Raw genomic sequence first — 20,475 nt, 5'->3', positions numbered from 1 at the left:
TTTCCTGGTGATCCAGTGGTTAAAACTCTGTGCTTCCACTGCATGGGGCATGGGCTTTGACCCCAGTCAGGGAACTGAGATTTTGCATGCAGTGGTATGTGGCAAAAACAAATAAATATTTTAAATAAAATTCAGGTGTCATCTCTTCCCAAATGCTCCCTGACCCTGAGGTCTCCTTGGTGCTCCCACAGAACTCCTGAAATGCCTGTAATGGAGAACGCATCATACTGTATGGAGATTACCCCATCCTCAACAGGACTAGGGCTATCGATATTTCCACCTTTGTAGCAAGTGCCTAGCATAGTGCCAGGCACACAGTGAGCACTCAGCAGATGCTTGTTGAACTGACCTGAATTGCCCTTGTTCACACGTTGTGAAGTTACTCAGTCGTGTCTGACTCTTCGCAACTGCATGGACTGTCGCCTGCCAGGCTCCTCCGGCCATGGGATTTTCCAGGCAAGAATACTGGAATGGGTTGCCATTTCCCTCTCCAGGTATTCACACCTAGTGAGCTGCTAGCAGATCCAGTTCAGACCTGTGAGCTGATCCTGGCCACATGTTTGTAAGAGGCAAACCCCAAGCAGAGCCAGTTTTCTGTGTCTGCCATTCCCAGTCATTCTGTCAGGAGCTGAGGGTGCCTTTTCCCAGTTTTTGCACTTCAACTTTTTTCTAACTACAGAAGTAATATAGTCTTACTGTAAAAATAAAAATTTGGAAAGCATAGACTGCAATAAAGTAAGAAAAAAAAAGATCTAGTCAGTCCAAATACCTACTATTTTTTAACCAGAATTATTTAGATCAATGTTTTTCAATTTTGTTTTCCCATTTCCTGGCACATATATTAAATTCTAAATTTTCTAAGAACTGAGCTGATTAGGAAGTGGAGGGAGTCTTTATCTGCAAATGAAAATTTGTAGGGGGCAATAGTGCATATAAAAGACTTTTAATAATCTCTGTGTAACTCATGTTTAATGTGTTGGCATCTCTTTGTCTCCTAATAAGTTTAAGGGACCCTTGGTTTTTGAAATGACAATAGATCTCTTTTTCATCAGTGACTCCTGGTAACTAGGTGTGAAGAAGCTACTTACGGCATTCAAGATTGTGTTAGTTGCTCAGTCATGTCCGACTCTTTGCGACCCCATGGTCTGTCCGTAGGATTCTCCAGGCAAGAATACTGGAGTGGGTTGCCATTTCCTTCTCTAGATTCAAGATAACCCAGAAACAAAGAAAAGCTAATCACTTTTGTAGGAAATGCACAGATATCATTCCAAGATAACTTCAGTTCAGTTCAGTTCAGTTCAGCCGCTCAGTCATGTCTGACTCTTTGCGACCCCATGAATCACAGCACGTCAGGCCTCCCTGTCCATCACCAACTCCCAGAGTTCACTCAAACTCATGTCCATCAAGTCGGTGATGCCATCCAGCCATCTCATTCTCTGTCGTCCCCTTCTCCTCCCGCCCCCAATCCCTCCCAGCATCAGACTCTTTTCCAGTGAGTCAACTCGTCACATGAGGTGGCCAAAGTATTGGAGTTTCAGCTTTAGCATCAGTCCTTCCAACGAACACCCAGGATTGATCTCCTTTAGAATGGACTGGTTGGATCTCCTTGCAGTACAAGGGACTCTCAAGAGTCTTCTCCAGCACCACAGTTCAAAAGCATCAATTCTTCGGCAATCAGCTTTCTTCACAGTCCAACTCTCACATCCATACATGACCACTGGAAAAACCATAGCCTTGACTAGATGGACCTTGGTTGGCAAAGTAATGTCTCTGCTTTTTAATATACTATCTAGGTTGATCATAACTTTCCTTCCAAGAGTAAGCGTCTTTTAATTTCATGGCTGCAATAAGCATCCACAGTGATTTTGGAGCCCAAGAAAATAAAGTCTGACACTGTTTCCACTGTTTCCCCATCTATTTCCCATGAAGTGATGGGACCAGATGCCATGATCTTTGTTTTCTGAATAAGTCATATCCAAAGTCAGGGAGAGTCTTCTCCATAGAACAAAGGGCTTTCCCTGTTAGTTCTGAGTGGCAGTAGTGTCCTTGGCTTCCCTGGTGGCTCAGATGGTAAAGCGTCTGCCTGCAATGCAGGAGGCCCGGGTTCGATCCCTGGGTCGGGAAGATCCCTGGAGAAGGAAATGGCAACCCACTCCAGTATCCTTGCCTGGAGAATCCCATGGACGGAGGAGGCTGGTAGGCTACAGCCACAGGGGTCGCAAAGAGTTGGACACTGAGCGACTTCACTTTCACTTTCTTTCAGGGTGTCCTTGATGACCCCCAACGGTCATCAGACAGTATGTATATCCAGGGAAGAACTCTACTTATAAGCCAAAAGATCGCCTAAGCAGAGCCAGTTGCTCCCTCTCTGTTGGTCTCTCTCTGTCTGGGATGTTAACACTTTTACAGATCCAGCAGGGAAAGATCTTCCTCCAGATTCTGCAATTACTGGTCTACCTCAGAGACTGGAAGACATTGTGGGGCTTCCAATACTGTGGCGATTGCTTAATTAAGCTTCTTCCTAAACCTTATTTAGAAGTACTGGGCCCATGCTATGTCCTGGGGGCCATTGACTAGCTACCTAGCAGGGGCCTGAAGCCAAATAAATTAGCATGACAGATTCTTTAAAGATAACCAAGATCTTCATGCTTCTGAAAAGGTCACAATTTGCCCATGCGTTTGAGAACTATTAATATAGCCACTTTATTTTTTAAAATTAAGTATACTTTTTTTGAAAAAAATTATTTTTTGGCTTCACTGAGTCTCCATTGCTGCACACAGGCTTTCTCTAGTTGCGGCGAGCAGGGGTTACTCTGTTGTGGTTCGTGGGCTTCTTGTGGTGGTGGCTTCTTTTGTTGCAGAGCACGGGCTTGAGAGCACAGGCTCAGTAGTTGTGGCACACAGGCTTAGTTACTCCTTGGCCTGTGAGATCCTCCCGGATCAGGGATGGAACCCGTGTGTCCTGCATTGGCCGGCAGATTCTTAACCGCTGAGCCACCAGGTAAGTCCAAGCTACTTTAAATTGCAATGATACACAGAATATCATAGCTACGGAAAGCAGTCAAGACAGGTTTGACACAATGGATCATTCATGGAGTCCATACTCTCTATCAGGTGCTCTGTATTTATTCTTTCTAATCCTTATGGTGACCTGGCAAGATAGGATTATTATCATAGTTTAAGGTCATTCTGTCCATTTTACAGATGAGGAACTAAGATCCAGAGAGGTTAACACTCAGTTGGTGATAAGTGGAAGGGCTAGGATTCACACTCAGTCTTGTTTGACTACCGATTTCCCTCCCTTCCCACTTGGGTTTCCTTTGGTCTGGCTATGCTTGGGTGTCATCATTGGGTGGGTTCTGCTGGAGGAAGGGCTAAATGGGAATAGAATTCAGATAGCACCATCAACGCCTACAGCACTGGTACGCTGTGGCAAGGGCCCCAGCCTGGGGTAGTTTCTTGGCAAAATATTTAGGAGGGAGAACAGAGTAATAATGTCAGCTAATATGGCACTTTACCACAACCGTGGATGGGTCTAAAGTTTCCAAAAGAGACCTGAGAGGGCCTGAAAAACCCCTTACTTTGAGTGTGGAGATCTCCTATGGAGCAGTTTGCTTTCTAGAAAGGGAAGGACAGAAGTGGTAAAAATGCAAGGTGAACACCAGCCCTCTAGGCACAGGCTTGGCTGCTAAAGAGGCTCAGAGAGGCTTGAGCAGTGGGGAGCTGGGGTCATGGAGAGTTGAAAGAAACAGCCCCTTAGTAGGTGGAAGGGTTGCTAAGCTTAAAAATTAAAAAATATAGGATGCCAGGGTAAACTTGAATGTCAGATAAACAACAAAATTTCAACAAAACATTTATTAGTATAAATTCATCCTTGGATATATACATCCCAGGCACCATTTTATCTGGTGACCTCAGTCACAGTTTGAGGATTAACAGGGGTACAGAGAGCTCCTTCTATGAGGCCTGGGGAGTGTGTCCAAGATGTGTCTTGCTGTGAATGCATATCAGTGTCAGAGGTGGTCCTAGGGAAGCTACCTCAGCAGGGAACCATGTGAGCCCCTAGCCCTCTCATTACAGCCGAGGGGGCAAACAAGCCATCTGAGAATACAGGGGAGTCTATGGATTTTTAGGGGACTTCATAAATTTTCATTTCTTGGTAAATGCTTCGTACTTAGTTTGATAATATGTTTTACAATTTAATTCGTAATATAATTGTGAAAAACATAATTAAAAATTCTTAATAAGGCTAAGTTAACCTGTCTGGTATTTGAGGACTGGGCTGGAAGAAGCACAAGCTGGAATCAAGATTGCTGGGAGAAATATCAATAACCTCAGATATGCAGATAACACCACCCTTATGGCAGAAAGTGAAGAGGAACTCAAAGGCCTCTTGATGAAAGTGAAAGAGGAGAGTGAAAAGGTTGGCTTGAAGCTCAACATTCAGAAAACAAAGATCATGGCATCTGGTCCCATCACTTCATGGGAAATAGATGGAAAAACAGTGGAAACAGTGTCAGACTTTATTTTTTTGGGCTCCAAAATCACTGCAGATGCTAATTGCAGCCATGAAATTAAAAGACGCTTGCTCCTTGGAAGGAAAGTTATGACCAACCTTGATAGTATATTAAAAAGCAGAGACATTACTTTGCCAACAAAGGTCCATCTAGTCAAGGCTATGGTTTTTCCCATGGTCATGTATGGATGTGAGAGTTGGACTGTGAAGAAAGCTGAGCACCGAAGAATTGATGCTTTTGAACTGTGGTGCTGGAGAAGACTCTTGAGGGTCCCTTGTACTGCAAGGAGATCCAACCAGTCCATTCTAAGGGAGATCAGTCCTGAGTGTTCATTGGAAGGACTGATGCTAAAGCTGAAACTGCAATACTTTGGCCACCTCATGTGACGAGTTGACTCACTGGAAAAGACTCTGATGTTGGGAAAGGTTGGGGGTGGGAGGAGAAGGGGACGACAGAGAATGAGATGACTGGATGGCATCACCGACTCTGTGGACATGAGTTTGAGTGAACTCCGGGAGTTGGTGATGGACAGGGAGGCCTGGCGTGCTGTGATTCATGGGGTCGCGGAGAGTTGGACACGACTGAGCGACTGAACTGAAGTATTTGATAAAGGGGGTTATAGAAGAAAAAATTTACTTCATTACTTTTCTACTAGAAAAGGGAAACACCATTGCTTGGGTCATTAAAAAAACCACACAAGGCAGTTCCCAGCTCCCTGGTAACTCAAGTCCTTGTCCTTCCGACAGGTTAGCTCTGTGCAGTAGAATATTCTCCGTCTACCAAAGGAAGCATAACTCCTCTTTTCTCCAGAGAAGGAGGTAGTACTTCTTGAAACAGTCTTTTCTTGAACTTGGTCAATTAATCCAGTTCTTGGAGAAGAGTGAATATTTTGTTTGTTTAAAAGAGAGAATCCTTTTTAAAAGGCTTTTTATGAAACAGAATTTTTTTGCCTGTTTTTTAATATTTAGCAAGTGTCAAATCATCATATCAGAATGTTGGAGTATGAAGGAAGGGTTGGGGAGTGTCTCAAAGGCTGTTAAATGTCCAAGAAGCTTCCCCAGGTGCCATATACATGTATGAATTCACTATGGTTCAAAGGCATGGCTCTGGGCCTTACACTCTCAAAAACCACTTAATTTCTTGGCTCTCCTTCAGGGAAGACTAACTCACTAACTCACTTTACCAAGACAGATGTAAAACTTGGACACCCATTCATTTACAAAGAGATGTGACAACCTCCTGGATACTGGGGATATACATAGAGACCCCCCACTGCAAGCCCAAGGCTGCTTGATGAGCAGGGAATAATGATACTAGATCCCATTGGTCATTTAATGAGTGTTCAAAACTTATAAAACATTAATAGTGACAGTTAGTCCCGATCAAATGGGTAGTTTTCATCCTTACAACCTCATCACGAGAAAAATACTTATCTTTCTTAAACTGCTGCTGCTAAGTTGCTTCAGTCGTGTCCGACTCTGTGCAACCCCATAGACGGCAGCCCACCAGGCTCCGCCGTCCCTGGGATTCTCCAGGCAAGAATACTGGAGTGGGTTGCCATTTCCTTCTCCAATGCATGAAAGTGAAAAGTGACAGTGAAGTCGCTCAGTTGTGTCTGACTCTTCACGACCCCACGGACTGTAGCCCACCAGGATCCTCCGTCCATGGGATTTCCCAGGCAAGAGTACTAGAGTGGGGTGCCATCGCCTTCTCCGTTAAACTGATGAGAATACTGAAAAAGATGTCATCGCTCATTCTTTTTTTAAAGCAAAACTTTTAAAAGTCATTTATTTTTGGCTGTGCTGGGTCTTTGCACTTCAAGGACTTTTCTCTAGCTGCCACAAGCAGGGGATACTCTGTGCTGTGGGTGTGGGCTTCTCACTGCGGTGGTTTCTTCTGTCGCAGAGCACAAGCTCCAGAGCACAGGTTCAGCAGTTGTGGCCCACAGGCTTAACTGCTCTGCAGCATGTGGGATCGTCCCAGATCAGGGAAGATGTATGTCCAGCATTGGCAGGCAGATTCTTAACCACTGAATCACCAGAGGAGCCCCTCATTAACTCTTAGAGATACATGTTTTCAGATGTGAATATCCTACAAACAAAATACATTCATAATATAAAACTCCACAAAAATGTGGTCACTTTTTACTTATCCACCAAATATTTATTAAGTGTCTGGTGTGGGCTGGGTACTATACAGGTTGCTGCAGACAGAACAGTGTTTAAAATATCAAGGTCCCTGCTCTCACTAAGTTTACAGTCTAGCTGAGACCACTAATCAGTAAAAGAATCAAAACATCAGTTTGTGAGAATTGCTGTGAAGGCAATAAGCATGGAAACATGACCGAGTATGAGGGGTAGGAGAAGGAAAACAGGGACTCACTGTGGCTCTCTGAGGGGTGACATTGGAATTGAGACCCCAGAGTAATTCATGGGCCTTCACTCTGGGCTATGCAGGTGCCAGGAAATAGATCCTCTCAGTCCTATACCCCAGAGCTCCTGTGAGCAGCCTCTTCTCAGGCTCCTTGAAGGCAACCTGAGCAGTCTGGGTCAGATCTGTGCCCCTCGGTTGGCACAGAGGTGAGCAGAAAAGCAGTTAAGTGAGCACGACTCACTGCTCCATGGGATGTGTTGAGCACCATCCAAGAGGTGCTCTAGACCCCAGATCCGGGCTTTAGTCCCACAAGGCAGGGAGCATCTTGGACCAGGAACCTGAGGACTACTGTGCCAAGTGCCCAAGGAGTACTGGTGTGGCCCAAAAGGCAACCAGTCAGAGTGGAGGACAAGGAGGCTGAATAGAGCTGCTGGTGCAGATTTGAATTTCTGTCCTCCTACCAGGTATTTATTTCAGACTTTTTGGTGGTGACCAAGGGACCTACAGGATGACTGCTTAGCAACACACATGTATTTTGAAAATTGGAGGTATAATTGAAAAATACTTGATTTTCAAAAAGCTTAGCTGGATTCAAAATCCATTCACAAGAAATTCCAAGACTACATTTGTCAATGAAAGAAAGGGAAGAATTTTAAATATATAACTCCAATTGTTACACTTTTTTGAATGACTGAAAATTATATTTTAAAGTTTTTCAATGATAAGATCATCAAGAATCTGAAGAGGGGAGGAGGGAGGTGGGAGGGGGGTTCAGGAGGGGGAATTCATGTACACCCGGGGCGAATTCATGTCAATGTATGGCAAAACCAACCAATATAATATTGTAAAATAATTTGCCTCCAATAAAAAATAAATAATTTAAAAAAAAATAATCTGAAGAGATCTTCATTCCAGTCTTGATCAGGAATAGTATGTGGCCATTTCATGTTTAAAACCTGATATAAAAAAATCATGCTCTTGGATGTAAGCTCAACATTTCTCGTTAAAAACTTTGAAAACATTTTGAGAGTTTTACACAAGTTTGATATTGATTTTCTTTAAAATGCAATTATTTTCTCTTATATGATTATGTATTATAAAAATATATAATGAAAGTTTTAATCAAGTTTCATATGAATGGCTCCAAATCCCCTTCAGTTTTCTTCTGTGGACCTTACAAAAAGGATCTTTTTCTAAGAGATATGGGAAAGTGCAAAATGTTGCCTTAGAAGATGAGGGAGCCAGCTCTGTGTAAAGCTTATGCGTAAGTGCTCAGTCACTTGGTTGTGTCTGACTCTTTGTGACCCTGCCTGGCTCCTCTATCCATGGAATTTTCCAGGCAAGAATAGTGGAATAGGTTGCCATTTCCTCCTCCCAGGGATCAAAACAGTGTCCCCTGCATTGGCAGGTGCATTCTTTTACCACTGAGCCACTTGGACTCCTGTATAAACCTTGGGGAGAGCATTTAACCTGCAAAACAGTGTAAAGACCCTCAGGAGCAAAGACCTTGAAAGATAAGGTAGTTGGGTTGCAGCAGAATGTCATTAGGGAGGGCAGGGGTGATGCCAGGCCCTGCATTTTAACCAAGAGCAGTGGGAGGCCTCCAAATAGATTTATGGGTGTGACTTAATCCAATTTACATTCTATAAATCTAATCTCTGCATGCAATGTAGAAAATGGTATACAGAGGTGCAAGAGTGGAAAGAGAAAGGTCATATAGGAAGTGACTGAGGGGACCGACGAGAGGAGAGGAGAGGAGCAGGTCATTCTGAGAAGTTTTTCAGAGGTAGGACCAATAGGACTATGGGGACGAAAAAAAGGGAGGCTAAGTAGGATGCCTGAGTTTTTTGGTTTGAACAGTTAAGTAAATCATAATGCCATTTACTGGGCAAGACTGAAGGAGTGACAATTAAGGAAAGAGGACTGGGATCCAAAGCCTCAAGACATATTTTTCAACAAAGTGCAACTAGAGAGAATCATAGATGATAAGAGACTTAATGGACAGAGTAGTGTTAGTTGCTCAGTCGTATCCGACTCTGCAATCCTATGGACTATAGCCTGCCAAGCTCCTCTGTCCATAGAATTCTTCAGGCAGGAATAATGGAGTGGATAGCCATTCTCTTCAGGGATCTCCTCCACCCAGGGATTGAACCTGCATCTCCTGCATTAGCAGGCGGATTCTTTATCACTGAGCCATCTGGGAAGCCCAACCAGACACCTACCCAGCTGCTGTAATACTTGATCCTACAACTAGAAAAAACCTGTGGCCTATCTTCACACATAAATATCACTTCCATTTTACAGATGGACAGCTAAGTAGGTTCAGATAATCCAAGATTAGAATTATGTCATCTAAAAGTTTTCCCAGTCCTTAGATATATTTTTAAGCCAAAAAATGGAAGCTATGGAAAAATCTAGCTGATAAAGAGAACATTACCTATGTCATTCAATATTTTTTGAAGAGATGATGAATTTAATTGATGTGGAATCAGCCTTCCTGGAAAAAAGCCAACAAATATTTTGGTTTCCTCAAAACAAAACAAAAAACAAGTAAAAAAAAAAACACACCCTTTTCTTGGCCCAAATTATAGGAACTCTTCTCTGGCAGCTCAGCCTAAGCTTTTTTGCATATGTGCTTTTAGGACAGGCTTGCAAATTGCATGTGTTCCGCACAGCAACCACAGACACTTAACATTCATTAAATAATAATGAAACAGGAGGACTGGATTTTGTTTGTTTGTTTCTCCTGGGTCTGTTCCTCACTTAAGTGACCTTGGACAAATCTATTCCCTCTCTTATATCTGATTTCAGGGTTATGTTTATGACTAAGATGCCTTATAAGAGCTTCAGACTATCAATAGTAGTTATGCTCTCCATCTACGAAATTTATCTCCTTCACTATCCTATGGGATGTCTGCACGACACTTCTATTAAAAACCTTCGCACGTAGTTTCAAGTGTTGTCAAAGCCATCTAGGGACGGTGCATATATTCTAAGGCCAATGAAATGACAACGTGGGTAACTTGAACCTGAAATCTGTTTCCTATGCGACTGAGAATTGGAAAATGGATAAATGTGATGATCCCCAACGACGTTTTCCTCACTTCTGCCGTTTACCGCCGCATCCAAACTATTCAGAAGCTGCTGACAACATTTGACTATACAGTATTTGGCAATTCTACCTAAAACTGAAACGGTTAAAAAGCCGAACTGGCTGGTAGAACAGCTGCGAAGGCTGGTATTCAGGCCCTGGTGCAGTTTAGCTGTGTATTCCATATATTGTTTTAGAAGCTTACAAAATACAGCCATCTTGCATCAGGCATCCCGACCCAGGAAGAAGGCGAGCCCCGTCCCTGGCCGTCTCCGTCGGCCTGGAGATGCCACCTGCGCGGAACCAGGCGTCCCAGGTGGCAGAGTTCTCGCGGGCCGCCTGCACCGCGGGACCGCCACGGCCCGAGCCGGTGTCTTGAGTGAATAAAGTTGTCTGCGGGCTGCCCGGCCGCACCTGGCCCGTAGCGAAAGCAGGAAAACGGCCGTCCGGCAGCCCTGCCAGTGCTAGAGCAGCCCCCACCGAACGTGGGCGCGGGGTGCAAGGTTTCTATTTGCAAGCTTCCTGTCGGGTAGTGTTTTCAGCTGGGCCGGCGGAGTCCTCCTCCCCGCCCCCGCGCCGTCCGGGGCGCCTCGGGGACGCGCGCCGGAGCGGGGCGCCCAGTGCCTCGCCCTCCCCGCCGCGGCCCGAGACGCCCGCAGGCCGGGCGTTCACCGGTCGCGCCTGCTCCCGCCCGCCCCTCCCCCAGCTTCCCCCTCGGCGCCCCAAGCCCGGGCTTCCTGAGTTCCATGACGTGCGCGCGCGGAGCTGGGTGGGAGTGCGGGGCCGGGGGGCCGGAGTGAAAACGGGGGCGGGCGGGCGGCCGTCTCGGCGGGAGCCGGCGGCCCTTCAGCGTGTCTTTTGTGTTTGTACACACACTGCGCGAGGCAGCCGGGAAGAGGGAGCGGGCGGTGCGCGGGGGAGGGGCGAGCGCGCGCCAGCGAACGGGCGCGCGGGGGGAGGCGGGAGGCGGGGCGCGAGCGAGGGGCGGGGGCGGGGCCGAGCCTTCCCTCCATTGTGTGTGATTGGTTGGCCCGCGGCGTGGGGGCGGGGCGGCTTGTGTTGGGGGATAGCCTCGGTGTCAGCCATCTTTCAATTGTGTTCGCAGCCGCCGCCGCGCCGCCGTCGCTCTCCAACGCCAGCGCCGCCTCTAGCTCGCCGAGCTCCAGCCGAAGGAGAAGGGGGGTAAGTTTCCCCGTCTGCCCGCTTCCCCGGAACCGAGCCCCGCTTGCCGTCAGCGCCGGGCCGGGCCCCGGTAGTGCTGGGAGGGGACCCAGGGTCCCTCCGGCTTGGCCCCAAAACTTTTTGGCCGAGAAATGGAGGTGAGGAGCGAGTTTTCCTCTCCCCTCAGGCAGCGGCGGCTCCGGCGGCTCCCCAGTCTCTCGTCGCCTCAGCCCAACAGCAGCAACCGCCGCGTCGCCGAGCCTGCTCTCCCTCCCCGCGCCCCTGGCTCCTTTTTCTTCGGTGAAATCCCTCCCGCCGCCCCTTCCCGGGACCCCAGACCTTCACCACGACCCGCGCGGGCCTTTTAACTACCGACCCCGGACCCCGGACCCCAGTTTTCGGGCGGGAAAAGGGTGGAAATCGCCGCTGCTTCCTACCCTGGGGTAACTCGCTTTTTGCTGCCTCCCCACAGTTGTTGCTAAGCTTCACCATCTTGTCTCTCTTCTCTGGTCACCGACCATATTTTTTCCCCCGTTTCTCTCTTCCCCATTTCAAAAAAGGAGGAAAAAATTTTAAAGAGAAACATTTTTTCCTCCTTTTTAGAGAAGCGGAAACTTGATGCATTTGAAATGCAAAAAAAACTTTTGCATTTTGGAGGGCGGCACGTGGCAGGGGATGGAGTATTTTCGAGCGATTTGGTGTTTTGTCTCTTTGGAAAGGAATCGGATACGTTTTGCGATTGTTTCCATTTTGTTCTGGTCTGGGAGCCGAGTTTGTGCCTGCGCGAAACGCTAGGAGCGAGGCGGGCAGGCTGGGGGACCCTGTGCCGAGGGGCCGGAGGAGGCGAAACCAAAAGTTTATGTGGTGCTTGGGGTGGACCAGTCGGCCAGTCTAGTGCGTTAATTAGAGCCTGGGTGCGGGGCAATTTTTTTTTATTGTTATTTCATTGCGAATCCTCTGAGGACTGGACTCGAGGACGGTGCTTTGTAGAATGCTCGCTGTTGGTAGCTGTTGTTGCTCTTGTTTTTTGAGACACCTTTTTGTCAACAGAACTGTAGAGATGCAAAACCAGGAATGTTTTCAGATATTTACAGCAATCTATCAACTGCCAGACGTAAAGGGGGGGGCAGCGGGGGGGGTGACTAAAACCTTTTTTGCTGGAATTTGACTCGACCTTTCTGTGGTTTGTGGCTTCGTTCTTTTGACCTGTTAGTGGATGGAATGTTTACAGACATTTCTAATTTCTACTTTATATAAAGAAATTGAAGCGAAGGCTGTTGGGGGTCTTTTTGTTTTGCCGTTTATCGCTCAGATTGGGCATTTTGAGAGATGACTGGTGTTAAGGCTGACAATTTTCTAGTACTACAGTTTGTTTCAAAAAGTCATATTTGGGTGGTAGACGTAATCTGCACCCTTTCAAATTATATAACATTATGGGCTTTTTTTTTTTTAATACTAATCATAATTTCCAGTTGGGGGGGTAGTGGCAGGAAAACTTGTGTGTTTGATAGTTGCATATGGTGATTTTTGGTTTTTCCGATGCTGGTAGGTAAGTAAGGAGGTCTCTATACCATGGCTCGTACAAAGCAGACTGCCCGCAAATCGACCGGTGGTAAAGCACCGAGGAAGCAACTCGCTACAAAAGCCGCTCGCAAGAGTGCGCCCTCTACTGGAGGGGTGAAGAAACCTCATCGTTACAGGTATTTTAAAAGAGGAAAAATGGAACAAAGTCTTCTCCCGAAGTATCTATATAATCTAATAAAAAGATGTATAATAAGCATACTTTCTCCTTTAGAGAATCTGCTTTTCTCCTTGTTAAATATTTACTACTTTAAAATGTGTATATAATTTAGTGTTAGGTTTTATTGGGAATATGTTTAATTTTGAAACTGTAATCGTGCCCATAGCCCAAAGAAGACGTTGTATCTCTAATAACGTTAATAGGATAGACTTAACATTTTATTTAGCTGTTAGGTGTAATATGTATGTTTTAAATAGAAAAGTGTTGTTTTTTAAATACATTTTTAAGGATACTCTGGCATCTGATAAAATAATTTAATCAAGATGGGGGGGGCATTGTGTTTTACATAAGTCCTTCGTTTACTTGAATTGGTTTTTCCTTCTGTTGGCATATTTAGTTTTGAACTACCCTGAGCAGTGTTATTGAATGCATCTGCCATTAGAGGGCAGAAGTTGTCTGCATTTACCCTCTGCAAATGATTAGCCTAAAAGTGTAAGAAATAAGTCAGGATTGGGGTAAATTTCTTGCTTAAAATTACTTGGAAAAATTTCCATATGGAAGATACAACACAAAAGGGCGTTCATCAGTTTAATCATTCATGAGGGATGTGCAGTGTCAAAGGTATTCTGGGAAATTGAACTTAAATACTTTAAGTGTTTTTTTAAGTGGAGCTCATTGGGTTGTGCTGGTAGATCTTTCAGAAGAATGGGGGGTGCCAGTGGGAAGAATGAGAATGGTGTCAAATTAAAAGTCTGAAAAACTTTGACTTCTTTATTAGTGGCCTAGTATCTTCCCAAGTTGTAATTATAATAACAGAAGTTAGTGATGTTTATGTTAAAAAGATGAAGAAAATTAAGGGGACTATGATTATCAAACTCCCTGCCAGGAATCTGCTTTAATATCATGCTTTGTTGTTTTAAAAGTATTGTGTTACTTCTAACAGATTTGAATATTTAGGTCATAAATTAATAAGTGAAATTTGATACAAAAATAGGTGATTTATTTTTTGAAAAGTGACTCCATCTCTTTGAAGCTGATGACCACTCTTTTAAATTCTCTTATGTATTTGGTAACCATTTCTTTAATGTTTTGTTTTAAAGGCCTGGTACTGTGGCACTCCGTGAAATTAGACGTTATCAGAAGTCCACTGAACTTCTGATTCGCAAACTTCCCTTCCAGCGTCTGGTGCGGGAAATTGCTCAGGACTTCAAAACAGATCTGCGCTTCCAGAGTGCAGCTATTGGTGCTTTGCAGGTAAAATGGCGGGTGGGAAAGGCTCTGGAAGTTGGCTGGTTCTGTTTTGTATCAAGAACATCTCTAAATCTTTGTATATGCTTGTATATCACCAGCCAGTGAGATAGGTCTTTATCTGTATTTCACTGTTGAGATGTCAGAAAGGTTAAGTTGCTTGAGGTTATACAAACAGATATGATTTAAAAATTTTAAACATTGTAGTGTTTAAAGGAAAAAAGAATCCTCTGGTTTGATTTACAGTTGCTGCTGGATATTAGAAAGTCATGGGACCAAAGATCCGTATTGGTAATTAGTTTCAAATGGGGACTGATATAAAAGGAAAGTTAGAATAAATGGCTTCCTGGACCCGAAGAGGCAATTGAAAGTGGAAAGAACATAATATCTGGGATAGGACTGGGCAACATTAAAAGAACTGTGCATTGAGGTAAAAGAAACTTGAGTGGTAGTTAGGGTTGGATTGACAACAGGGAGAAAAAGATGTTACTGGGCTTGTAAAGAGAGAAGTTTGAAGACATGTAGTTTGTTTAAGGGGATTATATATAGATTTCCATTTAAATGGTGAGTTTAATCTTGGCTCTAGTGTGTCAGAACTTTGAGAAATACATTTTTAGCTGTGGTTACGTATTTGAAATGGGATTCCCCAATGGCTCAGAGGTAAAGAATACGCCTGCAATGCTGGAGACTCCGGTTTGATACCTGGGTTGGGAAGATCTCCTGGAGGAGGAAATGGCAACCCACTCCAGTATTTTGGCCTGAAAAATCCCTTGGACAGAGGAGCCTGGCAGGCTACAGTACAAAGGGTTACAGAGTCACACGTGACTGAGCACACACATGTATTTGAAATTCTGGTGGTTTGTGCCAGATTAAACAGCTTGAGATGCCCACATGTAAGGTACTTGATTAGGTATGTGGATATAATTAACATCAGTCACTTAAGTAACCTATAATGTTAAGTGTGTTTGGCATTCATTAGATCATTGTAACTCAGAGTATGGCAAGACTGCCACCTCTGTCAGCATGGGGTTAGAGGTGATTTAAAATGCAGATTACTAGGCACCTCCACAGACCTGCATCAGAATCTCTTAGGGGAGGGTCCAGAATCCACATACATTCCATTGGAGGATTTTTCAAGGCTGCTGTTGCCAAGCTTTTCCTTTATGTGTGAGGAAGATTTGATAGGTGGATTCTATCCTGAAGTGTAATTGGTTGAGCTGTTTCTATGGTTAGTCTGAACTTCATTTGATTGGTGAATTCCAGGAGTAGGCATCCATTAAATTCTAAGTGAATTGAAATTACTGAAATTTCAAACTATTAAAATCTTCCAGTGCTGTTATTTAAGACCTTTATTTTCTAATTTAATCTTTGACTATTTCTAGATCCCATTTCATTTATTACAAATGCTAGTCACGTTTTCTGCACTAATTTTAAATACAGAAATATTCTCAAGTGTTGACCTAAAGATGCTAATTTGTTTTGTAGTTACAGTTAGCAGGGCTCTACTTGAACTGCACGTTATACTTGAAAGTCCAACATTGTCAAGTCTTAAGTGTCAATGATAGAGCATTGTAAATTGATTACTTAACAGTCTGGCTAAAAGACTTGTCTTTTGAAAATTCATTGCTGCTGTTAAGGTTTGTGTTTTATACCTGTCAGTAAGTGATTGCAGTGGTTTTGAGCAAAATGTTCAACTCTACTGCCTGTAGTACTCTGGCATTGGCAGCTCTTTATTGGAAAATATTTCATTTCTCTTAAGGATGTAGAGATGGAGAATTTGCTAATGTGAATAGGGCAGAAGAAAGCCATTTTTTACTTTAGAGTTACATACATAGTTTACAACTTCTCTAACACAACTAAAAGAGATGGAGGGAGGTAAGTCTAGGGAGGATGGTGGAGAAATTAGACTTTGTTTGCCATAGATTATCCAGACTTAACTAACTTAAAATTTAGCTCTTGCCCCTAACAACAGAGTTTGAATTAAGGTCACTTTATGTTAAAAGTTGACTTTGGTGGTTTGAAATGGTGGAACAGTTAGATATTGAATATACTCAAATGTTGTGAATTAACATTTCCTTCCATTTACAAGATATTTTTTTGCTATTACCTCAAAATTTTGTTCATTGGGCTATAAAGTAATGTGTCCCTCTTTAAATCCCATCACAGCCTTAATGTTTAGGAAACTTTGAACACTGGTAATAGAATTAGAAATAATGGGTCATGGTCAAATTCCCTGTATTGACTCTTCTCCCAGAGCTGACAGACACAACCCTATGATATCTAGAGCAGGTTCTAAGATAGCAGTGAGAGCCCCAGCTGCCACATATCATATTTGAATAGTACCAGGGGAGCCAAAATCATTCCACTCTTACATGGGTGTTTGAATTTCAGGACTTGTTGTCTTGTCCATATAGCAGCTCATACTGCTGTATTTTACAGAAGCCTTGTAGATTTGCATAATCCTGAGACATGCTGGGTGAAACCAAAGAGAGAAACAACTGTTTTCTTTCTTTAGGAATTTAAGTTCTGGTATCTAATGTGCACGGTGAAACTCATAAGGTCTAAAATATCCTATGTTTTCTGAACTTTTTACCATTTCTAGAATATCCCAAGGATATTATCCCTGAAGAATATCCCTGAATATTAAGGACTTTTGGTTTTAATATATTCTTTGGAATAGATAAGATACAGGGAACTACTTGTGTAGAAAAGGTGCAAATTTCGGAAATTCCCTGGCAGTCCAGTAGTCCGGACTCTGCACTTTCATGGCTAAGGACCCAAGTATAGTTCCTGGTTGGAGAGCAGTCCCCCAAGCCACAGGGCACATCCAAGGGGGAAAAAAAAAGATGCAAGTTTCAGTTAAGGTTAGATATAAAAAACCAGCACTTCTTGAACTTCTGTTCCTTCATGGGCTAGGCATTGTGAGCATAAAATGATTATTTCATTAAGTAAGGGTATTAAAAAGATGGCTAGTGTACAAGGCCCGTGTGAGTGCCAAAGAAATTAGGAGTTCAAAATTACCTGCACCTGGGGAGCCAGGGGCGAAAGGAATGTTTGCTTTCTCCTTCATGGAATAATCTTGAGGTGGTAGGCCATAATGGATAGGCAAATAAGACTTATCTGTTGATAACATACTGCAGAAAGATATGTAAGGATAGTAAAATTTGAATGAAACATTTTTATAGAAGAGAAGAAAGGTATAAATATATAAAAGAATGAAGGTATAAATGTAGAAAAATATTTTCAGAAGACAGAATAGTACAAACCATTTGAGGAGTTGATAGCACTTTTAAAAGCAGAACCTCAAGTGTTACTAGCAAAGTCAGTGTTTATAAAGCAAATCTAGTCCCTCCCATCTCTATATCTTGTGTTACGAAGTATTGTGGGGTTTGAATTGCTCAAGTATTTTGTGTATTTCTGTTTTAGTCTTATTGCCTAAAAGAGTTCCAAAATGGAAATAATTTTTTAATTAGGACAAAAATAGCAACTCTGAACATCTGGTTTTTTTTTTCCTAAATATATCTTAAACAGAGAAATAACATGCTTATAGAGAAGCCAAATAATGTCTTTCATTTAGTGTTCCTAATCCACTAGAACAGTTAGTTGGACTGATGACTGGTTCATTTCAAAATGAGTCAACAGTTGTTTTAACCTAGACCAAAGAATTCTTCAACTTTCAGGCAACTGTAAGATGTACTAACAATTTTAAGAGTTTATAAGTAGGAGCTCTCCTTTTTTCTTCCTTCTCCACAAGTATTGAATGATTCGCATAGTTAGCAGTTTAGAAAGTAGGAATAGGAGGATACCTTCAAAAGCTTTATGATGTAATGGGAAAAAACAGGGCTCAGTGTTAATGCTGAGGGGTAACATGCCATTACAGATAGGGGTGCATAGAGGAAAGTACAGTTAGTAGGGGTGCACATGTTGGCAAAATAGATTAATGTATGTAAGTAGGACATTGACCTGGTGGTCAAATTCTGAGGTGTTAAAGGAAAGGTAGATGAGGCCCGTATGATGGAAACCAGTAGTCAAACAGATATAATGAAGTGGGAGTAAGATTCAGAAAAAGGAGGACATCCCAAGGTGGGAGAGTATTACTTAGATATACATGATTCCATTTATCTTTGTGAGGTAAGAATAAATGTTAGAGTTGAAGTTTGATTTTTGCTTTATTCAAGACACATTTCAGTTTGCTTTAAAATCACATATAACATTAGAAAAGGTAAACTATTTGGTAGTGAAATTATTTGACTTTTATAAAAACGGACAGTCTTTTGAGTTTTTCACTTTTCATAAGCTGCCTTTTAGCCTCATCCCAGATTTTAAACTAAGCATTAGGTAAGTGGTCAACATCTTCTGAAGTAGGTTTTTAAAGGACTCAAAAACATCTTTTTAACTAATATAGATGTATCTTTAATTGTTGATAACATTTTTTTTCTCTGTTCCTTTTGTAGGAGGCAAGTGAGGCCTATCTGGTTGGCCTTTTTGAAGACACCAACCTGTGTGCTATCCATGCCAAACGTGTAACAATTATGCCAAAAGACATCCAGCTAGCACGCCGCATACGTGGAGAACGTGCTTAAGAATCCACTATGATGGGAAACATTTCATTCTTTAAAAAAAAAAAAAAAATTCTCTTCTTCCTGTTATTGGTAGTTCTGAACGTTAGATATTTTTTTTCCATGGGGTCAAAAGGTACCTAAGTATATGATTGCAAGTGGAAAAATAGGGGACAGAAATCGGGTATTGGCAGTTTTTCCATTTTCATTTGTGTGTGAATTTTTAATATAAATGCGGGGACATAAAGCATTAATGAAAGTCAAAATGTTTCAGTGAACAAGTTTCAGCAGTTCAACTTTATAACAATTATAAATAAACCTGTTAAATTTTTCTGGACAATGCCAGCATTTGGATTTTTTTAAAACAAGTAAATTTCTTATTGACTGCAACTAAATGGTGTTTGTAGCATTTTTATCATACGGTAGATTCCATCCATTCACTATACTTTTCTAACTGAGTTGTCCTACATGCAAGTACATGTTTTTAATGTTGTCTGTCTTCTGTGCTGTTCCTGTAAGTTTGCTATTAAAATACATTAAACTATACCTGCTTTTGGTCTTTACTATCAGCGTTAACCGTGCAGTTAATTCCTTGAGTTCCATATTCAGAATAATTTTAGTTTGAAGTGTTGTCACATTTTAGCTGAAACTATTGAGGGGAGGTAAATATAAACTTTATATGGGAAGGAAACTAGAGCTACTGGCTTTCCTCCCAGTTTTAACTCTATGGATATGGGTATTTTTAACAATTCCCAAACCTAACTGGCCAGCAGAATCCCATGAAAATAGTTAAATCTGTATAAGTAGTGAAAGTACATTTATAAATAATTGTACTATTAAACTTTGACTGTTCAGTGGTAATTTAACTGCAAGTATAGTAGTCTTCAGCTCAAAAACTTAGTGCATTGAAGAACTGGCTATTTTAAGATACTGTATATTAACCCTGTATTAATCACCTATAGTTCATTCTTAAAACTGCGTTTTATTTAGCATTGGGAACGTGAAATGAGGATGGGTGAACCTTTTAAGACTTAACATCCCTAGTGTACTGACACTAGTAACATGAACAAAGCTGTTCTGAAACTGAAGTGAGATGAATTAAAAAATTTACATTCAATAAGGTAGAAATAACATTGGGCTTATGAACACATTGTTCTTAAGCTCCTTTTTAGCAGTAACCTCATTTTTAGATAATAGGTCATTATAAAATCCTAAGATTGAGGAAACAAAACTTTTTTTACAACATTTCTGATTATGATGCAAAATGGAACTTTTTTATAAACTTCTATTACTCCAAAGTATGTACATAGATGTGTATGTGTATTACGGAGCTTATCTCATACCGTGGTCTTTATTCCTATAAGGTAGGTAGTTCATTCCTACTTAAAAGAGGTAGTGGAATTTGGGAGGATTCTTAGTTGAGACTTGCCTGGTGGCTCAGACCATAAAGCGTCTGACTACAATGCGGAAGACCTGGGTTCAATCCCTGGGTCAGGAAGAAGGAAATGGCAACCCACTCCAGTATTCTTACCTGGAAAATCCCATGAATGGAGGAGTCTGGTAGGCTGTAGTCTATGGGGTCACAGAGTCAGACATGACTGAGTGACTTCACTTTCACTTCACTATTCTTAGTTGATGGGTCTAAACTGCATAGTTTTGAGATCAGGGTTATTCTTTGATTTAGATATAAGTATCATTTGCCCACTCCCTTTGATCCCTGAGTTAATACTTATTAACTTGGGCTGAAAGTTCTTTTACCTGCTATGCTTTGGAGTTGGCTATATG

At 42.4% G+C, this 20,475-nt stretch overlaps 1 protein-coding gene across 1 annotated transcript; it reads left to right on the top strand.

Annotated features, from left to right (window-relative positions):
• Nucleotides 1-11,011: 11,011 nt before the first annotated feature.
• H3-3A (H3.3 histone A) lies at nucleotides 11,012-19,254 on the top strand. The gene is made up of 4 exons (XM_055419785.2): nucleotides 11,012-11,163; nucleotides 12,692-12,842; nucleotides 13,984-14,137; nucleotides 18,586-19,254. The coding sequence occupies exons 2-4, from the start codon at nucleotides 12,715-12,717 to the stop codon at nucleotides 18,712-18,714; spliced, it is 411 nt and encodes a 136-aa protein (XP_055275760.1). The 5' UTR covers nucleotides 11,012-11,163; nucleotides 12,692-12,714; the 3' UTR covers nucleotides 18,715-19,254.
• Nucleotides 19,255-20,475: the final 1,221 nt, after the last annotated feature.

Source organism: Moschus berezovskii, chromosome 17 (assembly GCF_049115385.1).
Source record: "Moschus berezovskii isolate FMDL1 chromosome 17, NW_MosBer_1.0, whole genome shotgun sequence".
NCBI lineage: Eukaryota > Metazoa > Chordata > Mammalia > Artiodactyla > Moschidae > Moschus > Moschus berezovskii.
The sequence above is the reverse complement of the archived record's forward strand: the minus strand, read 5'-3'. Positions and strand labels throughout refer to the sequence as shown.